The following is a 23675-nucleotide window of genomic DNA, read 5'->3' as shown; positions in this document are numbered from 1 at the left end:
AGCCTGCTTCTGCTCGGGCCTCAGCAGCCCCCAGATCCCCACACCCCTCACGCTCCCCGCTGGGCTCAGCACTTCCTCCCACACCTGCTCCTCTTCCCCATTCCCTGTGGTCCACCTAGATCTGCAGGCCAGACACCCAGAGCCAAGCTCACCTCCTCTCCCCTCTCAAATCCTTTTCCTCCTGTTTCACATTTCCCCATCCCTGCTCCTCCGTCCTCTCCTGCGTGGGCCACCACACGCAGGGTGAAGTCCATGCAGTGAGGCCCCTAGTAACGGACCCAGGAGCCCCAGATGTGCTGAGAGGCAGGCACGGGGATGGGGGAAGTGGGAGGACACTGAGCCAGGGAATGGGGTGCAGGGGAGAGACTCCTTTAGCTGCTGGTTAGCTGGCCACTCCTTGCTCCCAGGGGGACTTTTAGCAGATCACTAACACCCTCTGAGCCTCAGTTTCTTCATCTGTATAATGGGGGAGGGGGCCATTAACCTCTGGCAAGCCTTCCCAGAGACCTCAAACTACATTTCCCATGAGTCCCTGGGCCCTTGGTAATCCCATGGACCAGAACCTCTTCTTCATGAACCTCTGGGGCGGGTTCCTTCGGCCTGTGTCTGAGACCCCTCACTCTCATCATGTTCGCCAATGAGTTCAATATCCTCCCCCAACCTTCAATGCTTTCCCAGTCACCAGGCCTGAACCCCAAACATTGTCCTCTTCCTCCTACACCTCCAACAGCCCATCAGCCCCCAGCTCCATTCCTTCTCCCCACGACTTTTCTCTTCTTCATCCCTCCTGTCCATTCTCACGGCACCAGCCCCTGCTCAGGCCTCATCTTCTGCCAGGACCAGCATCCGGCCTCCTCCCTGGCCTCCCAGCTAGCCCTGAAGACGGAATCTCTCTCAGCCCCACACAGCTGCTGTTCCCTGGCTTTGAACATGGATGTATGGGTGTGATGTTTGGTTCAAGGGCAGCCACTTTGTGACCATGAGGGGCACTACACAGACGCTGACCCAGAGCCCTGTCATCACTCAGCTGGTCCGCTCCTTATCATTCGAGGAAAAGACATCCTTTGTGATAAACTGAAATGGCCTCAACTGTCACCCCTTTCTGTATCCGCCTTTGCAGCTGCTCCCATCAAGAAGTAGAGTCCAGCCCTAGCTGGTTTGGTTCAGTGGATAGAGCGTCGGCCTGCAGACTGGGGGGTCCTGGGTTCGATTCTGGTCAAGGGCACATGCCCAGGTTGGGAGCTCGATCCCCAGTAGCGGGACGTGCAGGAGGCAGCCAATCAATGGTCTCTCTCATCATTGATGTTTCTATCTCTCTCTCCCTTCCTCTCTGAAATCAATAAAAATATATTTTTAAAAAAAAAGAGGCAGAGTCCGTTTCTTCATCCGTTAAATCTGAGCTGGAGTAACAGGATGCAGCGGAAGTGACATTGTGCCAGTTTCAAGTCTACGGTCTAGAAAGCCTTTGACCCTTTCCCTCACTCTTGGAGCCTTGACTCTGCCATGTGAGCAATCCTGGGCTAGCCAGGAGCAGAGACAAGTTAGCCGAGTTGTCCCAGGTGAGGCCTTCGACACAGGAGAGCCAGCCAAGATCAGCAAACCAATCTAGCTGACCCTCAGGTGAGCAAAGGTGCATGAGTGAGAACAGCTGACCCTACCAGCCAGTCCAAAGACTCATGAGCAAGAATAAATGGTGGTGGTTGTCGTAGTTTAATGGGCAAAAGACTTAAACGGGCAGTTATTTCACAAAAGAGGCTATCCAAAATGCCAGTAAGCAAATGAAAACCTGTTCAATCTTATTATGCATGTGGCAAACTCTAATTTTTAATTGGATTTCTTGGGGTGACATTGGTTAATAAAATTATTTGGTTTCAGGGAAAATGGTTGTTGTTTTAAGCCACTAAGTTTTAGGATATTTGTTATGCAGCTATAGCTACCTGCTACATTACTGTTGAAATCATACTGTAGTGGAAGTAAATACAGGTTCTTGCAGCTCAAAGCCTCTTTTTTTTTTTAAATATATATTTTTTTAATTTTTTATTATTATTATTTTTTAATATATTTTATTGATTTTTTACAGAGAGGAAGAGAGAGGGATAAACAGTTAGAAACATCGATCAGCTGCTTCCTGCACACCCCCCACTGGGGATGTGCCCACAACCAAGGTACATGCCCTTGACCAGAATCGAACCCAGGACCTTTCAGTCCGCAGGCCGACGCTCTATCCACTGAGCCAAACCGGTTTCGGCATCAAAGCCTCTTAAATGATACAGGAAGTCAGCAACCATTAGCATTATGATGCCTTTGAGGTGTTTCAAACCAGGTGTTTGTAATACAACTCCCCTTCATCTCATTGACCAGAATGTGGGGGTCGCCCCCCCGCCATGCCCCCTCTCCCACCTACCTGTTTTCCTGCTCCAGCTGCTCCTCGGCCTGGGCCAGCTTCGACTCGAGGGCGGCGATGGTCATCTTCTGGCGGGCCCGGGCCCCCGCGTCCTCCTCGCCCAGGCGTTCCCGGAGCTCCTGGATCTGCCGCTCCAGCTGCTGCCGCCCGCTCTCCGCCTTGGCTGAGAAGCTGCGCTCGGCGGACAGCTCTGTGGTCAGTGATTCCACCTGGAGCGGGGGGCGGGGGGAGAGGCAGGCTGTCACGGTGGGTAAGTCCAGGCACCTCCCACAACTAGGTGGGTGGATGATTGTCAAGTGCAGAGCACGAAGCTGACACACACTAAAGACTCAACACACGCGAACGTGTGTCTTTCCAGATCGACCTATCAGCCAACAGCATTACCTTTTGGTTAGATTTGTGCTATTTTAGAAAAAAAAATTATTGCTCGATTTTAGAGAGAGAGGGGAAGGGAGAGAGAGAAACATCAATTTGTTGTTCCACTCATTTATGCATTTATTGGTTGCTTCTGGTATGTGCCCTGACCAGGGATCGAACCCACAACCTTGGTGTATCAGGAAGATGCTCTAACCAAAACCAGAACAGGTTTTTGCTATTTTAATAAGCCCACAAGACTATCACAAACTTGCTTAAATGCTATAAATTCTACCTCTGACTGTGAATGAGCCTATTCCAAGAGTTATCACACTTTTTTTTTTTTTTTTTTTTGCGCAACAGGATCACCTGCATTTTTTTTATGAAAAAAAAAAATGCAGACTGCATGGTCTCACCCTCCAGAGACTGTGATACAGCAGGTCTGAGTGGCCTCCATGAATGCGCTTTTTTTTTTTTTTAAAAAAAAAAAAGGGAAGTGGCTACTTTAAAAAAAAATGTTTTAATTGATTTGAGAGAGGAAGGGAGAGGGAGAGAAGTAGAAACATCAGTGATGAGAGAGAATCATTGATCAGCTGCCTCCTGCATGCCCCACACTGCTCCACACCAGGGATTGAGCCTGCCACCTGGGCATGTGTCCTGACCGGAATAGAACCCGGGACCCTTCCGTCCGCATGGCCGACACTCTATCCATGAGCCAAACCAGCTAGGGCTGGACCACAATTTAGATAGTGGGGGTGCTCAATGCTACTAGAGTGATTATTGTTTCTAGGTCTTTTGGATGGACAGAGGATGGATCTATATAAAATAACTCATACACACAAGCGTGAACACATCCAAGTCAAATTCAGGATTACTGGTTCCTTCCTTCCCTCCCTCCCTCCCTCCCTCCCTCCTCTCTCTCTCTCTTTCTTTCACTTCTCTTCTCCCCTCCCTCCCTCCCTCCCTCCCTCCCTCCCTCCCTCCCTCCCTCCCTCCCTTCCTTTCTCTCTTTCTTTCTTTCTTTCTTTCTTTCTTTCTTTCTTTCTTTCTTTCTTTCTTTCTTTCTTTCACTTCTCTTCTCTCCTCCCTCCTTCCCTCCCTTCCTCTTAGGGACACTGGTGATACCCACTCAGGGCAACCAATGACTGCATAAATAAATAGAGCAACAAATCCATGGTCTCTTGTTCTCTCTCTCTTCTTGTGACTCTTGCAGAGACCAATTCCCGCTACCTCCCCCCTGGGCCCAGGATACTTCGATTGCCGCACATGCCACCTCTAATGTGACCGTGTAGTTCATCTCTGGGCTCAGCCCTCGGGAAGCCTCAGAAATACAAGCGAATGAAGGCATCACTACCTCCCTTCCTTGAGAACTCCTATTCAACCTTCAAAACCCAACCCAAGCATTCCTTTGCGTATGTCTGCTGAATTAGAGGCCTGAGGTCCGGTCCGGCCGCGGGGCCGGGCGTGCTCACCTGCAGCAGCAGCTTGCGGTACCGGTCACCCAGCAGCTCCGCGTTGCTCTGCTCCTCCTCCAGCTCCTCTTCCATTTGCCCCAGGCGCCCCTCCAGCTGCCGCTTCTCGTCCAGAATGGCTGCCCTAGGAGAACGTGACCAGGCGGGTGAGAGGGCAGGACGGCCAGAGGGGGGCCCCTCGCCCCGTGTTACCGTGGGCCACTCACTTGCTAAGGCTGCCGTTGGCCACCTCATCTGCCATCTCGTCCCGTTCCTGCTGGGCCTGCCGCCGGGCGCGGTCGGAAGCGGCCAGTTCCTGCGATGACCAGGGCGGGGTGGTCAGCGGGGGCGCGGGGGGGGCCCACCTGGGCACCAGCCTCGCTGCCTGTCACGCCTCAAGTCCCGTGGCCTTTTTTCATTGCACATGAACGTGCGGGACTTTGGTGTGAGCTTCAATCCACACAGAATTCTCCGGGGCCCCTGACCGCTATCCAACTCCTGCTGTCTGTCCCCAGGCCCCTCACCCTCATCACCTCCTCACTGAGCTCAAGCGTCTCCTTTCAAACCTGCCCCCCCTCCAGGTTCCCCCAGTCACCGGGCCAGACCCCACCTCCCTTCTCACGCCCTCTGACCCCTTACACCCACAGCCATGCCCTTCCTGCCCTTCACTCTGCCTGGTTCCTTCCTCCGTGTCCCCAGGCCAGACTAAGGCTCATCCTCTCTCCCCACCGCCCTGCCTCCAGCCCCTCTCACTCCTGTTCATCCTCCCTAAGGCCCCAGACCAGGCCGCCTCATGCTCAGAACCCTCCCCAGGGCTCCCCAATACCCCCAGGCCCAGTGTAGCTGGTACCACCCCCCACTTCCCACCTTAGCCCACCCTCATCCCCACGCTCCACCCAGACCCTGTCCATCCGGCCTCACCTCCTGCAGCCGCAGCACCTCTGCCTCCAGCCCTTTAAGGCGCTTGTCGCTCTCCCGGTTCAGGGCAAAGATCTCATCCCGGGAGGTGCGTGTCTCCTCCACCTCCCGCCACAGCTCCTTCATCTGGGCCTGCGCAGGACAGAGGGGAGGTTTGTAACTGGCCAGGGTGGTAAGTGGCGGGGCCGGGACTTGAACCCAGGCCATCCTGTTTCAGGGCTTACACTTCTAGCTGCTTTGCTACCTGGTTATATGGCTCTGAGTGTGTAAAGATGCTGGCATAAGGGTTTTCTCTTCAAGGATGCTTAAAACAAAGGGAAATTAAACACAGCCCGGCCGGCATGGCTCAGTGTTGGGTTGACTATGAACCAGGAGGTCACGGTTCAATCCCCAGTCAGGGCACATGCCCGGGGTGTAGGCTCAGTCCCCAGTAGGGGGCATGCAGGAGGCAGCCAATTGATTTTCTCTCATCATTGATGTTTCTATCTCTCTCTCCCTCTCCCTTCTTCTCTCGGAAATCAATAAAATATATCTTTTTAAAAGAAAAATTAAACACAAGCCACCATTAAAACCCCCACTCTATTTTTACAACAGAATAGTGCACACGCCGAAACCGGTTTGGTTCAGTGGATAGAGTGTTGGCCTGCGGACTGAAGGGTCCCAGGTTCGATTCCGGTCAAGGGCATATACCTTGGTTGCAGGCACATCCCCAGTAGGGAGTGTGCAGGAGGCAGCTGATCGATGATTCTCTCTCATCGATGTTTCTTTTTTTTTTTTTTTAAATATATTTTATTGATTTTTTACTGAAAGGAAGGGAGAGGGATAGAGAGTTAGAAACATCGATCAGCTGCCTCCTGCACACCCCCCACTGGGGATGTGCCCGCAACCAAGGTACATGCCCTTGACCGGAATCGAACCTGGGACCCTTGAGTCCGCAGGCCGACGCTCTATCCACTGAGCCAAACCGGTCAGGGCTCATCGATGTTTCTAACTCTCTATCCCTCTACCTTCCTCTCTTTAAAAAATCAATAAAATATATTTTTAAAAAAATAGTGCACAGCTGTTAGTAACCATAGTGAGGGCAGCAGCGGGCTTGAGGGTAGTAAGACAATTGTCACTGTTATTAATGTTATTTGCTTGGCCCTAGCTGGTTTGGCTCAGTGGACAGAGCGTTGGCCTGTGGACTGAAGGGTCACGGTTCGATTCCAGTCAAGGGCACATGCCCGCGTTGCAAGCTTGGTCCCCCGTGGGGGGCATGCAGGAGGCAGCCAATCCATGATTCTCTCTCATCATCAATGTTTCTATCTCTCTCCCTCTCCCTTCCTCTCTGATATCAATGAACATGTTTTTAAAAAATATTATTTGCTTGATAATGATAGCTTTTCAGCGTAGGGGTTTTCTCTCGCCGACCACACCGTGGCAATTTTTACTTCCGGGAGGGATCTTTCTGCCCCATGCTGCCCGGTGGAAACGTATTAGGAGGACGCAAGCAGTTTCAGGAGAGGTGAAATGAGTGTGAAGGGTAATTTAGCCTAATACAGCCAAAAAATTATTTCCACTTCTAATAATATAAACATTATGGAGATATTTTACCTTTTTTTTTTGGTACTAAGCCTTCAGAATCCAGTAGGTAATCATAATTTTGGACCCACCACATTACAGATGCCCAATAGCCACACGGGGCTGGTTCCCACTCTGGACAGCCCAGTTCTATACGTAAGAAAAAAAGAGACCAGGTGCCCTGGCCACGTGGCTCAGTTGGTTGGAGTGTTGTTCCATGCACCAAAAGGTTGTGGGTTCGATCCCCAGTCAGGGCACATACAGGAGGCAAGTGATTGATGTTTTTTTAAAAAATATATTTTATTGATTTTTTTACAGAGAGGAAGAGAGAGGGATAGAGAGTTAGAAACATCAATGATAGAGAAACATCAATCAGCTGCCTCCTGCACACCCCCTACTGGGGATATGCCCACAACCAAGGTACATGCCCTTGACTGGAATTGAACCTGGGGCCTTTCAGTCCGCAGGCAGACGCTCTATCCACTGAGCCAAACCGGTTTCGGCAAGTGATTGATGTTTCTTTGTCACATTGATGTTTCTCTCTCCCTCTCTCTAAAAATCAATAAAGACATATCCTTGGGCAAGGATTAAATTTTTTTTATTTTTAAAAAAATATATTTTATTGATTTTTTACAGAGAGGAAGGGAGAGGGATAGAGTTAGAAACATCGATGAGAGGGAAACATCGAACAGCTGCCTCCTGCACACCCCCCACGGGGGATGTGCCCACAACCAAGGTACATGCCCTCGACCGGAATTGAACCTGGGACCCCCGAGTCCGCAGGCTGACGCTCTAGCCACTGAGCCAAACCGGATTAAAATTAGTCGGATTAAAATTTTTTTAAAGAATAAAATAGACTTGGCTTTTTAGAGCAGTTTTAGGTTCAGGGCAATATTGGGCAGAAGGCACAGAGGTTTTCCATAAACCCCTGCCCCAGGCACCGCCTCCCCATCATCGACATCCCCCCCAGAGCGGGACATTGTTACAACTGATGAACCCACTTTGATACATCATTATAAAAAAAATTATTTTTCTAAACAACCAAATATAACCTTTGCAATGTTATTTCCATTACAAAAATTAAATAAAATGGGTGAATCGGACTTAAAAATTAAGCATTTTAAATAAAGGTAATAAAAATATTAAAAGAACCAAGTGAGCCTTTGGGGCATGGACGTTTATAAGGCCGGTGGGTAATCTGGGTGCTGCTGGTGGGGTGAGGGAGGGGTCCAAGCTGGTCTCGCAGGAGCGGAGGTGGGGCCATCCAGCCCCGGGCTTTAGCCCCGCCCCCACCGGTTTAGGCCCCGCCCCTCACCTGCATCCGGCGCAGCTGCTTCACCGCCTCCTCCTTGCCCTGCCCCGCGGCCGAGGTCTGGGCCTTCAGCTCCTCCAGCTCCGCCTCCAGCTTCTTGCGCGCGGCCACCGCCAGGGCGCGCTGCTTGCGTTCCTCATCCCGCTCCACCTCTGCATCCCGCAGCTGGGGGTGGGGGCGGGAGGGATGCGCTCAGGGCACAGGAGGCCCAGGCCCCCTCTACATGCCAGTGACATAGACGTCCACCCACTCGCTCCTGCCCAGGCCTGCAGCCCTGTTCCTCCTGCCCCTGCCTCTCCCACCCAAGTCCTCCCCTCTGCTCCCCTCTGCTCCCCTCCCGTCCTCCCGCCATGTCCTGCAGGGCTCCAGAGGGTCTCTCTACACTCAGAGTTGACCCTGCCCCTTTCCTGCTCCTGGCCCTCGTGTGGCTCCCCAGTTCCCTGGGAGCCAAGTCTTGGGCCTTCACTCATGGCTGGATCAGGGGAGATAAAAAATACCCAGAGATCCCGGCTCAGTGGTTGAGTGTGGCCCTATGAACCAGGAGGTCACAATTCGATTCCTGGTCAGGGCCGGGCCCGGGGTTGTGGGCTGGATCCCCAGTGTGGGGTGTGCAGGAGGCAGCTGATCGGTGATTCTCTCTCATCATTGATGTTTTCTCTCTCTCCCTCTCCTCTCCCCTCTGAAATCAATAACAAAATATTTTTTTAAAAAAATACCCAGAGCCCTGACCCGTGTGGCTCAGTGGATGGAGCATCGGCCTGGGGACTGAAAGGTCCCGGGTTCGATTCCGGTCAAGGGCATGTACCTTGGCTGCGGGCACATCCCCAGTGGGGGGTGTGCAGGAAGCAGCTGATCGATGTTTCTCTCTCATTGATGTTTCTAACTCTCTATCCCTCTCCCTTCCTCTCTGTAAAAAATCAATAAAATGTATTAAAAAAAAAAATACCCAGAGACCCCCAGCCTGGCTCACAGTCTCCATTTCTCCTTCCAGGCCTCCCAGCTCCAGTTTCTCCCCCTCCAGTCAGCTGCCCACGTGGCCCCGAGGGGTCTTTCTGACACTCAGAGCTGCCCCGCCCCCCATGCTCAGTGCCCAGCACCTAGTAGAGGCCCCGGCTGGCCGCCACAGACCACAGGACTGAAGAGCAATGAATGAATGGTGCGGGTGAATGGGTGGGACACAGGAGGAAGCAGGTGGAAGAGGAAGTGAACGAGGGAGTGAGGCTGTGGGTGAAGGGGGTGTGGACAAGCTGGTCAGTGAGCATGGGATGAGTGGGAGGGGAGGGTGGGGTGCTGCGGGCTAGGGCTGTGGTGGGCACTGAGCTGGGGAAGAGGAGGCTGGGGGACTAGCAGATGGGACTTGGGTAGAAACACTAGAGGGCAGGTGGGTGGCGGGGAGGGTGGGACTTCCGGCCTCTCGCCCCCGGTCAGCCCCGAGGCACAGCCAGCTGGATGACCCCCGGCCGCGCCCGCGGGCACCTGCTTGGCCAGCTGCCGCCGCCTCTCCTCGCCGGCCTCGTCCCGGCCCTGCAGGTCTCGCTCATGCTGGGCCTTGAGGGCCTGCACAGTCACTTCCAGGCGCAGCTTGGCGTCCTCGGCGGCCGTCAGCTCGTCCTCCAGCTCTGTCACCTGCGTTCGCAGGTCGCTGGCCGCCTGCTCCGCCACCCGGCGGGCTCGCTCCAGCTCGTGTACCTGGTGGGGAGACAGAGTGAGCACGGGGCACCGGGGTCACTAGGGAGGGGGCAGGCCGGGACCCTGGGAGAGTGAGGGGGCCCCAAACCCATGTGCCCATCCTAGTTCGTTCATTCACTCACTCCTCCAGCATCTCCTGTGTACCGACTTCCTATGTCTCATTCTGAGCCATTCAAAACCATTTTAGGAAGCACCTAAGTATGATCGTTCTATTATCTGAAAGCTCTTGAGAGTCCAACTCAAGTGTCTGTTAGGTCAGCTGACTCTGCCTCATGGTGGGTTATTTTCTCACGGGTTTTGTGATTTTGGATTGTGAGTTCATTTCACTGGGACTTCATCCTCGGGAATCTTGTGTGGAAATGGGTTGAAGGTGCATAACTCCAGACTCCCCAGGATATCTCAGCTTGCGGGGGGGGGAGGGGGGGCTCCCAGACCATTCTGGGAAGCGTAAATTATTTAAAAAAAAACACAAATACACTGTGAAACAGATCTGGGCTTATGGATTCTTAGAGAGACCCTCCCCCCCCCCATCTCTCTCTGTCCTCAGAGAAGTGTCCCTTGACCTGTCAGGGCCTCCCTGTTACCCACACTCCTGGCGCTGAGCCCCTCTCCAACTCACCCCTCATCGCGTGGTCATTTAACACGTGCTTAATGGTCCTTTTGCAACACCCACCTCTCACACTGCACTGTGGTTCTACAGGGCAGGGACTCCGTCTGGTGTGACCACTGCTCAACGACCCCCGGACACGTGTCAGTGACCGTGTCTACGTTTAGCCCTCGGAAGGGGACACGGGTCTCCCCTCCTATTTGGCACCTGCCCATCAACTTGGTTTGCATGAAGGAGTCACACGTTGTCACATCCGTACCCTCTTTCCCAGAAAAGGCCCTTCGACTCACTGCACATAACTTGGCATTTTCCCCCAAGGATGGGCTTTAGCATGAGTTGGATTTTGGCTCCAGTCACTGGGGTGCAGGCGAAGGGTACATTTCAGGTTTGGGGGGTTCTCTCCAGGCCTGGCTAAAAGCTCCATTGTATCGACGCCAAAGCCCAGGGACTCAACTAAACACACAGTCAGGGCCTCTGTCGTCAACCAGGTGGCTCTGTCCCTGCCCTGGCCTGGCCGGTGCCGCACAAATATATTTCTTGGGTGAAGGAAGGAAGAAGTGGAGGGACACTGGCTGGGTGAGGGGGCCTGGGAACAGGCCTGGGGTGCCCCTCACAGGCCCTGGAGGGATGTATGAGTCGGGGGAAGACAGAGGCCTGGTGGGGAAGGCCTGTGTGGGCTTCGGGGTGACGAGGTGGGGTCTCCTCGCACTGTGTGTGTGTGTGTGTGTGTGTGTGTGTGTGTATACACACACACTCATGTCTAGGGAGTGATTCAGAGCCTGTGTGTGTTGTAGTAAAATCTCTTGTTTTCTGTCTCAGAGTATTCACACACACGTGTGATGAGTGATTTTCATGCTCTTTGTGTACATGTGAACACCTGTGCTTAATGGGAGATTCTCCTCACATGCCATGGACACACACACACAAACAGGTATGTTTTGTGGGCAGCTCTCACGTTTTGTGTGTGAACATGTGTGTTCGACGGAAGAGTCTCCACATGGTCTATGTGTATGTGAACACGTGGGTTTGGTCAGCAGCTCTGCTCCTGTTGTGTGCGTGTGTATGAACACGTGACATGGATGACTGGGTCTCCTCATGTTCTGCATGTGACAGCACACGTGTGCATGCAGTTGTCACATGGGTGTCTCGGGGAGAGGGCCCCCACTCACGCTCTTGCCCACGTCATCCTTGCTGCTCAGCAGCGCCTCCAGCTCCGCCCGAAGGGCCCGGTTCTGCCGCTCCAGCTCCTCACGCGCTTCCTGCTCCTCCTCCAGCGCCCGAGTCAGCGACAGGGTCCGGGCCTCACGCTCCCGGCCCTCGGCCTCCACCCGCTCACGCTCCTCCACGGCCCGCAGCACAGCTGCCTTCTCCTCTGCCAGGAGCTTGGGGGTTGAGGGAGACAGGGTGGGGGAAATAGATTAGCTGAAAGGAGTGTACAAGGGTGTGGAGAATAGGGAGCAGCCAGGGACAGATAGGCAGACAGACAGACAGACAGGCAGAGGCAGAGACACAAGAGGGAGGTAGAGGGATTAAAACCGCAAACTAGCCCCGCTCTTCAATGGATCAAACTCATCAGCTGCTCACTGTGGACACTGAGAGGAAAGGGCTTCTTCCTTTGGGGGAAGTGATAGGAACACACATATACCTCTATTTCCAAAATGCACTTGAGCCTTTCCTGTTTTTTTCCCAGGCACAGTGATTGAGAACAATAACACTTACAATACAGGCAAAGCAAGGGAGAGGGTGGGACTCAGTCAAGAGAAAAATCAGTCCATGAAAACAGATCCACAGATGACCTGGATATCATCACACAAGGGCTATGATAAGTACGTTTCAGGACAAGACGGATACAATGGACGAAGAGATGGTTATTTCAGGAGGGATTAGAAATGGTAAAACAGAACCAAACAGAACTGAAAGCTATAATTTCCAAACTCAAAATGTCCCTGGAAGAAACTGAGGGTAGATTAGACACAGAAGAATTAGTCCATTTGAAAACTGGTCAATAGAAATGATCCAAATAGAGTGAAGAAAAAAAAAAGTGTAAAAAAATTAACAGTCCTAGCTGGTTTGGCTCAGTAGATAAAGCGTCAGCCTGCGGATTGAAGGGTCCCAGGTTCGATTCCAGTCAAGGGCACATGCCAAGGTTACAGGCACATGCCAGATAGGGGGCCTGCAGGAGGCAGCCAATTAATTATTCTTTTTCATAATTGATGTTTCCATCTCTCTCTCCCTCTCCATTCCTCTCTAAAACCAATAAAAATATATTTTAAAAAAAATTAACAGAGTGCCCGGCTGGTGTGGCTCAGTGGATAGAGTGTCAGCCTGCGGACTGAAAGGTCCCAGGTTCGATTCCGGTCAAGGGCACATGCCTGGGTTGCAGGCTAGATCCCCAGTGTGAGGCCTGCGGGAGGCAGCCAATCAATGATTCTCTCTCATCATTGATGTTTCTCTCTCTCTCCCTTCCTTTTCCTCTCTGAAATCAATCAATATAATATATATATATATATATATATATATATATATATATATATGAACAGAGCTTTAATAACCCACGAGACAGCACCAGGCAGTCAAACATACACGTGTTTGGAACTGGAAGAAACCTAATAGGATCTAGAAAATAAATCTACCAGCACTAATAAGCGAGTTTAGCTAGATTGTAGGAAGCAATATCAAAATATACAAAAACTGATTGTATTTCTATACCCTAGTAGTCAGAAATTGAAACAAAAAGAATACCATTAAAATAGCATCAAAAGTATAAAATAGTTAGAAATAAATCTGAAAAAAGATGTGAAAGATATACACTGAAAACTACAAAACGTTCCTGAGCTAAATGAAAAATCTAAGCCCCCACCCTCCACTCCCCAAAAAAGAAGACCTAACCCGGCTAGCGTGGCTCAGTGGTTGAGCATTGACCTGGGAATCAGGAGGTCATGGTTCCATTCCCGGTTGGGGCCCAGTTAGGGCACATGCCTGGGTTGCAGGCTTGATCCCCAGTGGGGGGCATGCAGGAGGCAGCTGGTCAATGATTCTCTCTCATCATTGATGTGTCTATCTCCCTCTCCCTTCCTCTCTGAAATCAATAAAAATATATTTAAAAAAAATAAAGAAGATCTAAATAAATGGACCATGTTCCTGGGCCAGAAAACTCAATATTATTAAGATGTCAGTTCTTTCCAAATTGACCTAGAGATTCAATGCAATCTCGAATCAGGAGGGTTTTTGTGGTGCAGAAATTGGCAAACTGATTCTAAAATACATATGAAAATGTGTAGGACCCAGAAGAGGTACCTATTGTCAAATGGCTAAATACCAACGATAAAGAGAAAAAACTTAAGCCAGCTAGAAGAACATATCCCATGATCCTCAGGGAAACAAGGATTTCAGTGCCTGCTAACTTTTCCTTTGAGACAATGGAAGCCAGAGATCATGGAATGATCTCTCCCAAGTGCTGGAAGAATCAAACTGTTTACCTAGAATTCTCTACCCAGTGAAAACAGCTTTCAAAAGTGAAGGCAACGCCGAAACCGGTTTGGCTCAGTGGATAGAGCATCGGTCTGCGGACTGAAAGGTCCCAGGTTCGATTGATTCTGGTCAAGGGCATGTACATTGGTTGCGGGCACGTCCCCAGTGGGGGGTGTGCAGGAGGCAGCTGGTTGATGTTTCTCTCTCTTCGATGTTTCTAGCTCTCTATCCCTCTCCCTTCCTCTCTGTAAAAAATCAATAAAATATATTTTTTAAAAAAAGTGAAGGCAAAATAATGATGCCTCCCTTTTCTAGATGAAAAAAAACACACACAAAAAACAGGCTCAGAGAGGGTGGAGCAGTTTGCCCAGCCACACAGCCTGAAAGGGACTGAGCGGAGATTCAAAACTCCAGGTTGGCTGATCTTAAGGCTCTGGGGCTGTGTGATCTTTGTTTCATCTTCAGATCGCCCGATGCTTAATATTGTCCCCATTTCCTAGATGGGCACACTGAGGCCGACACGGGGAAAGCAGCTTGCCCGAGGCACACGGAGAGCCAGCAGGAGCAGTGACACGTGTTGTTTCATTTCACCCTCGCCAGCACCCTTCGGTGCAGCTTCAGCACCAGTTTGGGAGGAAAAGGAGGTGCTACCAGTGGGACTTCTGGGACAGGAGACACCCGCCAGGTTGGATGGGGGTCTTATTTTAGACTCAGAGCGAAGAAGCATCTTGCCCTAGGATTCCCCCGCCCCCGCCCCCGCCCACGTTCATTCCTCATTGCCCACAGTGACCATGGGAGGCAGGGTTAGCGTCCTGATGGCCCAGCAGAGTAACGGGGTCCGGGGTCCGGGCACCGAGGTGGCCCACCTGGTCGAATTTGCGCTGCTTCTTCTCCAGCGTGCTCACGAGCTGCCGCTGCTGCTCCAGGTCCATGGTGGCGTCGTCCAGCTCCTGCTGCAGCCGCCGGCGGCCCCGCTCCAGCCGCTCCACCGCCTCCGTCTTCTCTGTCAGGCGCTGCGTCAGGGCCTCAGCCTCGCGGGCCGCCCGGCGCCGAGCCTCCTCCCCTGCCTCCAGTGCCCCTGCCTCCTCCTCCTGGCGCCGCCGCCACTCTGAGAGCTGGGGGGGGGGGGGGGGGGCGGGGGGAGAGGGTGAGTGGCACGCATGGCTGTGACCGAGGTGTGAGCTGGTAGCGTCCCATTTCCCAGATGAGGAGACTGAGGCCTGAAGAGGGAAATGGCTCACTGCACTGGAGGAGGGAGGAGGCTGTGAGGTCTACGACCCTCAGCTTTCCCAGGAGATTAAAATTATTCCCTCTGGGACCAAGACGGTGAGTCAGACCCGGGCTCTGCCCTGGGGAACCCCCCGTCTGATGGAGAGAACGGAGTGTCGCAGCCAGGGTGATGGAGGCTAAGGTATGGGAGCCAGAGGAGTCCTCAGGAGGGCGCAGAATCGGTCTAGAACATTTAAGGGAGACTTCCTGGAGGAGGGAGCATTTGTAATGGGTCTTAAAGTATACATAGGAGTTTGCCAGTGGAAGGAGGACATTTGCAGGCATGCATCCAACACTCATTCATTCAGCAGGCATTTCTCAAGGCCTCCCATAAATCAGGCTCTCTGTTGGCCCATGTTGGGGACCAGATCTAACTCAGGGTCCCACTTGACAGAAGCTCTCCAGTTGGTGGGGGACTCATGGGCAGAGAGTGTTCCAGCCCAGGGTGGCTGGCGTGGGAAGGGGGAGAAAGAAGGGTTGGGGAGCTCAGAGGAGGGTGGCCAGGGACTTCCCACCATAGGGGGCGCTGATGCCGAGTCCTGAAGAATGAAAAGGTTTCCCAAGTGAAGTGGGAAAGGAGATGAGAGAAGAATGCAGCTAAAGACAAAGAGAACAGAACGCAGGGCCTCCGGCGCCCGGCTGAGAGGCAGGCGCTTTGTCCAGGGGAGCCGGGAGCCATGGCAGGGCTGTGAGCAAGGGAAGGGCAGGGCCAGCTCTGGGGCAGGAAGACCGTGTGGAGAATGAGCCGGAAGAGGAGAGACTGGAGCCAGGGAGGCGTGAAGGGAGGCTGAGAGACAGTCAGAGGCGGGATTGGCACCCAGAAGTCTGGGCTCTGACTGGTCGGATAACGGGCCGTCTGAGCCAGGGAACCAGCAGGAGCAGGTTGGGGGACTAAGTGTCCCCTGGTCTCCCCCAAGGATGTCTCACCTGGACCTGGGCAGTCTGCAGCTCACGGCCGGCCCGCTCCCTGGCGGCCGCCTCCTCCTCCAGCTGCTCCCGTAGTCCGGCCACGTCAGCCTCCAAGGCTCGCACCCGGGACCCCAAGGCCAGCTTTGCCCTGGTCTCCTCCTGCAGCAGCTCCTGTAGATGGAGAGGAGAATGGAGGTCAGGTGTGGGCAGAAAGGTGGGAGGGGCTGGGTACAGGGGCGGGGGCGGGGGTGGGGGAGAGGTCACCTGGGCATCGTGCAGCTGGGCCTCTGTGCTGCTCAGCTCCTTGCTCAGCCTGATGGCTCTGGATTCGGCCTCACTCAGTGCCCCAGACACATTCTCGAGTTCAGCCTGCGGGAAAGGGGCACCTTGCAGTGTCGGCTTCCACCCAGCCGACCCAGCGGCTCCTCCACCTCCACACCCTACCACACGGCTGGTGGGAATGTGAATGGCACAGCCGCTGTGGAAAACGGTTAAACACAGTTTCCATATTGCCTAGCAATTCCGCTCCTAGGTGTGGACTCAAGAGAAATGAAAACATATGTCCAAGCAAAAACATGTACAGGGATGTTCATAGCAGCATTAGTCACCACCTCATAATGGAGAAAGGTAGAAACAACTAAAATGTCCACCAGAGGTGAGTGGATAAACAGAATGTGCCCAGGACCTATTCTAAGGGCTTTACAACTTTTGGCTCACTGGATTCACACACCAACCCCCAGGGCAGATGCCACTATTATTCCCAGTTTACATAAAGGAAAGCGGAGGCACAGAGAGGCCAGGAAAAGTGCCTGGGAGCTCAGGTGGAACTGAGATTTGAGCCCAGGCAGAATGGCTCTGGAGCTGTGCTGTCCGAGATGGCAGTCATATGTGGCCATTTAAACTAAAATGACATAAAAGCAAAAATCCAGTTCCTTGCTTGTACTTGGCCACATTTCAAGTGCTCGCTAGCCAAGTGGATAGCACAAATACAGGAAATTCCCAGCACTAAAGAAACTTGTGGATAGCGCTGCCCAGAACTTCCGCTATCGCCACCAAACTGTACTCTTGGTGCCACTTTTACTCTCGCGATATGCCAAGTGCTTAGCACAGTGGTGGCTGCATAGCATGGTTCCATTTGGCATAGACCCTCGTGGTCCCCCCAGATCCATTCTCCCTTGGTCCCACTGTGACAGGCTGTTAACTAGGCCCATGACTGTCAGCTAGAAACTACATTTCCCAGCCTCCCTTGCAGTGAGCTGTGGTCATGTGATCATGGTATGACCAATGAAATGCAAGCAAGTGATGGATGCAAATTCTGTCCCTCCTAAGCTGAAGCACAGACCCACCACCCAGATTCCACTCTGAAGACAAGGTCAACGCCCTCGGGAACAGTGGAACAAGACGGGGCTCTGGAGCGACCTCATGGAGCATAGGGTCCCGCCAGCCTCAAATGCTTACCTTGAGCCTGTTTCTGGAGAAAAAGTGTGTATTTTATTCAAGCTGATGACTTCTGGGGTCTCTTTGTTATAGTAGCCTAACCTTTACTCTAAAGAATACACACTTTTCATCTGGAAATTAAGAAGTGTAACAGTGGGGTGTTTTCCCCGGGGGTTCGGGGGGGGAGGGTTGGGGAATTAAGTCTTCCCTCTGTTCTTTTTGCTGTTTGTGTCCTCAGTAATGAACAGGTATGGGTCATTTAGTTAAAAAGCCCAGAACCCACGGCTCGCCTCCCAGTCACAGACTGACACTGTCCTCACACGGTTCCAGGCATTCACTGTGAGCTCTTCTAGTCAGACCACGGATCATTTAAGGCCCAAAGAGAAGCGTGGAGGCTGGGGCTGTGGCAGGGGTCAGAGCTACGGGATCAGGCAGGCCTGGGTTCGAGTTCTAGCTCAGAATGACTTCAGACAACCAACCCCACCTCCCTGGGCCTCAGTTTCCTCGTATGTACAGTGGGAACAGTATGAGCACGGCCACCCACGAGGCGTCGGGAGGAGGCTGTGAAACGCACAGGATGTTTGGCACGTGGCAGCGACTCACCGCGTACTCACCCCTCCCCGTGCGTGATGATGCTGGAAACGTTGGAAGGGACGGACCACAGGGTGGACGTGGACCAAACAGAAGCCCAGAGAGAGGAGGTCTCACTCAAGGCCACAGAGCTGAGACCACCGCTGCCCCGCTCACCTGGGCTCGCTGCAGCTTCTCCGCAGCCTCTGCGCGGGCCCGCTCCCCGTCGCCGGCGCGGCCCTGCACCTCCTGCAGCTGGGACTCCAGGCGGCGCCTCCGCTGCTCGCCCTCCTGACGCGAGGCCTGCAGGTTACTCAGCTCTGCCCGGAGCTCAGACACCTCGGTCTCCAGAGCCAGCCGGGTCTTGTCCCAGACACCTTTGCCCTGGCAGGGGAGAGAGACAAGCACAGGTTTACGGTCCCCCCACCAGCCAGGCCGGGCACATTCCTGCCTCAGGGCCTTTGCACTGGCTCTTCCCTCTACCTGGAACTCACTTCCCCCTGATGCCGGGATGGCTCAACTCTCACCTCCCCCAGTTTTAAAAAATATATATATTTAAATATATTTTTGTTGATTTCAGAGAGGAAGGGAGAGGGAGAGAGAAAAGAATCAATGATGAGCCCAGCTGGCGTGGCTCAGTGGTTGAGCATCGACCTATGAACAAGAAGGTCCCAGGTTCGATTCCTGGTCAGGGCACATGCCCAGGTTGTGGGCTCGATCCCCAGGGTGGGACTTGCAGGAGGCAGCCGATCCATGATTCTCTCTCATCATTGACGTTTCTATCTCTCTCTCCCTCTCCCTTCCTCTCTGAAATCAATAAAAATGTATTAAAAAAAATAAAGAGACATCAATGATGAGAGAGAAAACATCAATGAGGAGAGAGAATCATGGATCGGCTGCCTCCTGCAAGTCCCACCCTGGGGATCGAGCCCACAACCTGGGCATGTGCCCTGACCTCCTGGGTCATAGGTTGATGCTCAGCCACTGAGCTACCGTGGCCAGGCACCTCCCTCAGTTTCTTAACTCAGATGTCCCCTTCTCACCCAGTCCCTCCAAGATGCTATTTAAAATCACAAACTGCCCACCTCGCACCTGATCCCCTTTCCGGGTCATCATTTTCCCAAAGCACTTAGCACCCCAACAGCGGTTAGGGATGCTTATATTGTCTGCTCTCTGCCTCTCCTGCCAGAACATGCACCCCGCAGGGGACGGGGCACTGGTTGTTTCTTCACTGCTGGTGCCTCGCACCATCCCTGGAGCACAGTGTGACTCAGTTAATGCTGAGTGAAGGGGAACCAGCACATGGATACGTAAGGAAAGAACCCCAGACCGATGGGCCGGCCTAGAACCAGCCAGCGGTACCTCCTCCAACCCAGCATCCTGCCCTCCCTCCCCATGGCCCTTAAAACTGCCCTTCTCCCTTCCCCCCAACCCCCCCACTCCTGCCCTAACCCACCCTCCGGGCCTGCTCCAGCTGTTCCGCCAGCTCTCCCAGCGCCTGGCCGTGGCGCTGCCTCAGCTCCTGCACTGCCATCTCGTGAATGCGCGTCTCCTCCTCCAGAGCCTTCTTCAACTCCGTCACCTCCTGTTCCCTCTTGGATCTTGGGGGCAGGGGGAGGAGACAGAATTTCACAACAGAGGAAGGCAAGGACTTTGGGGGAGCCCCTGACAGCTAGCTGTGCTTTTTAAAATTCTTTCTATCCAAGGATGGGGACCTCACTCTACATTCCTTAAAGAATCTAGGTACTGATGCTGTGCAAGGAATGTGGCTTTAAGGGCGAACTCCTATTCATCCTTCAAAACCCTGTTCAAAAGGCCCCTTCTCAGGGAAGTCTTCCTGAACTCCCTCCCATAGATGTGCCTCAGGGGCCTTCGATTATCATGCAACATTATTCCATTAAAGCACTCTTTGTCCTGGATTGGGTCTGTTCTGTGCCCAAATCTGCCTCCCCCCAGACTGGAAGTTCCTGGGGGCAATGTCTGGGTATGACTCATCTCTAACCCCAGGTTGGCCAGAGCGGGTACTCAATAACCAATTGCTGAATTACTAAATCTCTGTGTAGATGGAGAATTCTCACCAAGTCCTTTTCCCCTCCCCCGCCCGCACGTGCCCAGGCTGTGCCAGCCGCGGGCAGCCCGCCTCACCGGAGCTCCTGCTGGGCATTGGTGGAGTCCAGCGTGTCCTCCAGCTCGCCCCGCAGGGCCTCCAGCTCCTCGCCCAGGTCCCGCCGCTGCTTCTCTGCCTTGGCCCTGGCCAAGCGCTCGGCCTCCAGGTCTTCCTGGGCCTCGGACAGTCCGGCTTGCGCCTCCCGCAGGGATTTGAGCAGCAGGGCGCGGGCCCCGCCCTCCTCCTCCACCCTGAGGGCAGACAAGGACCAAGGAGTTAGCCACAGGAGCAGGCAGGGGGCAGGATGACTTCTGGGGGCGAAGGGGCCAGAGGAGGACTTTGGGGTGACCCGTCTTGGGTTCAAATTCAGCTCTGCCCCTGGGCATGTGCCTCCAGTACTCAGCCTCAGTTTACCTAGCTGTAAAATGGGAATGACGCTGGTAGTAATCCCAGGGACATTTATGAAGCTCCAACCACATGCAAGCCCTTTACTCCATGGTCTCATTCAATGCTTATGACAAATGAGGAAACTGAGGCACAGGGTAGGGAAAGCACTTGCCCAGGTCACACGGTCAGTGAGTGGCAGAGCTGACCGCACAGACCCACCTCATGAGCCCTAAGGAACACAGCCTCTTGCATAGAGGAGCTGAATGGAGCGCCCGCACAGACCAGGGCTGTGCAGATGGGTTTGCATCCCCTGCCGGGCCACCATCTGCCTGGCTAGTGACAGCCTCTCGGAACGGCAGGTCCTGGTCTGTGAGAGGATGTGAACATCCATGTCCCAGGGTTGCTGCGGGCATGGCAACAAAAACGACGGGAGTGCAAAAGGCGACCTGCTGTACGATCCCTGTTGTCAAGAACAGGAAAGTCTGCCCTGGCCGGTGTGGCTCAGTGGATTGGGCATCGCCCTGTGCACCGAATGGTGGCTGGCTCAGTTCGATTCTGGGTCAGGGCACATGCCTGCGTCTCGGGTTCCGTCCCTGGTCAGGGTGTGTACTGGAGGCAACTGATCAATGTTTCTCTCTTACATCAATGTTTCTCCTTCTGTCTCTCTCTCCCTCTCCCTTTCTCTCTCTAAAAATCAATTTTTAAAAATTAAAAAAAAAAAAAAAGAATAGGAAAGTCCTATGTGGCCAGAAAGCAGGTTGGTGGTGCCAGGGGCTGGGGGAGGGGAAATGGGAGTGACAGCTTAGTGGACACCGGGCCTCCTTTTGGGGGCAATGAGAACATTCTGGAGTCCTAGCCGGTTTGGCTCAGTGGATAGAGCATCGGCCTGTGGACTGAAGGGTCCCAGGTTTGATTCCCGTGAAGGGCACATGCCTGGGTTGTGGGCTCGATCCCCAGTGGGGGGCTTGCAGGAGGCAGCCTATCAATAATTCTCTCTCATCATTGATGTTTCTAGCTCTCTCTCCCTCTTCCTTCCTCTCTGAAATCAATAAAAATATATTTAAAAAAGAAAACATTCTGGAACTAGACAGAGGCGGTGTTTGCACAACATCGTGAATGTGCCAACTGAATTGTCCACTTTAAAATGGTTAATATTGTTATGTGAATTCCATCTCAGTATTAAAGAAAACAACAAGACCATAGGAATAAAATAATGAAAAGTTTACCGAGGGCCAAGGGTGTGCCAAGAGTTTCATGAGCACCTTCTTATTTAATTCCACACTAACCCCCATTTGACAGATGAAGAAACTGAGGCCACAGAGGTAATGTCACTTGGGCGAGGTAACATGGCCAGGAATGGAGCCCCGAAGTCAGACTCCAGGTGTGTGTTCTTAACCACAGACACACACACACACACACACACACACACACACCGTGTACCAGCGATTCTAAGAAGCACATCTTCCCTATAATCAAGGCGTCTCAGTTTGCATGAAGCACAGTGGGTCAAAAGCATCTGAAAAACCCACTGCCCTATCTGGCACACAGTAGGCGCTCAGTAATCGTGAATGGCTGTCATAATGATTAGGATTCCTAAGATGGTCAGACCACTTATCAAATCACTGACTCTGGGGGTTGGGAGGCGAGTAGGGGGAGAAGAAACCGCCTTTTCTTGCTTCTGTTCTGACCCGGAACCATGCAAGGTACTAGACACCAGGGCCTCAGTTCACGTTTCCCTCAAGCAGGTGGGCCCGGAACTCCCCGGGGCTGTTTTACACAAGGGGACACCGAGGCGCAGAGGGGGGTGGCGTGTGCCCGGCGGTGAGCGGCTCTCCGCTGGGCTCTGCACCAGGAGGATCTCACCGGCAGGCTGTGCTGCGTGCCTGGTGCCCCGCCAAGCCAAGCACTCCTCCCGCGTCCCCAGGGCACCTGGCCAAGGCGGCCTGCAGCTCCTCCTCCTTGCGGCCCAGCTGGGCCCGCAGCTCCTCCACCCGCTGCTGCTGCTCCACCATCTGCTCCTGCAGCTCCGAGCTCTCGCCGTCCAGCCGCCGCTTCAGCTTCTCCAGCTCCTGGCGGCCCTTCTCCTCCTTCCGCAGGCGGTCTGGGGGCGGGAGGGGACCATGTGCGAGGGCTCCACACCCACACCCACAGCCGCAGCTCCCCCGGAGAGCCACAGTCCCGCCCTCACTTGCCGGGTGTGAAGCTCAGCTCAGCGCTTTCCTCTGTGCCTCCTCTTTCCAGCTTCCCCCTCTCCGGGAGCACCCAGACCCTGAGCCAGACCCCAGACTCTGTCCTCCCCCCACTCCCCGCCCCCAGCAAGGACAGTCCCTGCTCCTGCTCACTGCCTCTCGCTGCCCTGCCCTCTCCCCCGTCTCCCCAGCCACCTCCTGCGCTTGATCCCTTTGGCTTCTAATTCCGAGTGCATAGCAAGGGACAGAGACAAAAAAATGTCTGAAACTGTGGGTGGGACAGTCAGAGAGAGAGAGAGAGTGACACAGGACAACAAAGAGAATGGCCCTGAGTAAGATAGAAACTCAGAGCTGAGAAGACACCCAACCTGTCTCCAGCCTTCTTTCCTGCCCCCATTTAGCAGATACAACCACTGAGGCCCCGCGGCACAGGCGGCCAGCCTGAGGTCCCCACTGCGGGCGGGCGCTCACCCTCCATGTCCGCAATCGTCGCCTCATATTTCAGTCGCAGCTTATTGAGGCTCTTGACCTTCTCCTCCTCCTCGGCGGCCTGGGATGAGAACTCGGCCAGCCGCTCCTCCAGCAGCCTCCGCTCCTGAGGGCGTGGGACGTGGGGGCGTCAGTGTGTCTGCTGTCTCCATCCGTCCCTGCCCTCCTGCCCCAACCCCGTCCCCGCTTCCATTCTCTAAGGCAAACATGTCAAACTCGCGGCCCGCGGGCCACATGCCTTGTTTATTTGGCCCGTGTTAGCCTTTGAGTTTGACATGCTTGCTAAGGTTAGTCTCCGCTCCAATCCACGCGGTGGGTGTAGACGTTCATTATTGCAAACACAGCACCAGTCACTGACCACCAGCCCCTGATGGGCCCTGAGGGAGATTCTAATCATTTGCTCTTTTTTTCTTAATTTTCACCCGAGGATACTTTTCCATTGATTTCCAGAGAGTGGGAGGGAGGGGGAGAGACAGAGAGAAACAATGATGTGTGAAGGACACAGCGATTGGTTGCCTCCACCAGGGCCAGGGATTGAGCCTGCAACCGAGA

At 53.6% G+C, this 23675-nt stretch overlaps 1 protein-coding gene across 1 annotated transcript in view; it reads right to left on the bottom strand.

Annotated features, from left to right (window-relative positions):
• Positions 1-23675, bottom strand: part of MYH14 (myosin heavy chain 14) — an 84022-nt gene that overhangs the window by 4299 nt on the left and 56048 nt on the right. The window contains exons 25-39 of the mRNA XM_028129390.2: positions 23106-23229; positions 22375-22546; positions 20097-20309; positions 19408-19552; positions 18129-18335; positions 16209-16313; positions 15963-16115; positions 14633-14881; positions 11465-11677; positions 9476-9688; positions 8003-8164; positions 5131-5259; positions 4437-4525; positions 4231-4354; positions 2405-2613 (exon numbers count right to left, since the gene is read on the bottom strand). Coding sequence (XP_027985191.2) covers positions 2405-2613; positions 4231-4354; positions 4437-4525; positions 5131-5259; positions 8003-8164; positions 9476-9688; positions 11465-11677; positions 14633-14881; positions 15963-16115; positions 16209-16313; positions 18129-18335; positions 19408-19552; positions 20097-20309; positions 22375-22546; positions 23106-23229 — 2507 coding nt within the window. The remainder of the gene's footprint in view (positions 1-2404; positions 2614-4230; positions 4355-4436; positions 4526-5130; positions 5260-8002; positions 8165-9475; positions 9689-11464; positions 11678-14632; positions 14882-15962; positions 16116-16208; positions 16314-18128; positions 18336-19407; positions 19553-20096; positions 20310-22374; positions 22547-23105; positions 23230-23675) is intronic.

Source organism: Eptesicus fuscus, chromosome 21, assembly GCF_027574615.1.
Source record: "Eptesicus fuscus isolate TK198812 chromosome 21, DD_ASM_mEF_20220401, whole genome shotgun sequence".
In the NCBI taxonomy this organism is placed as follows: Eukaryota; Metazoa; Chordata; class Mammalia; order Chiroptera; family Vespertilionidae; genus Eptesicus; species Eptesicus fuscus.
This window is presented reverse-complemented; position numbering and strand designations above follow the sequence as displayed.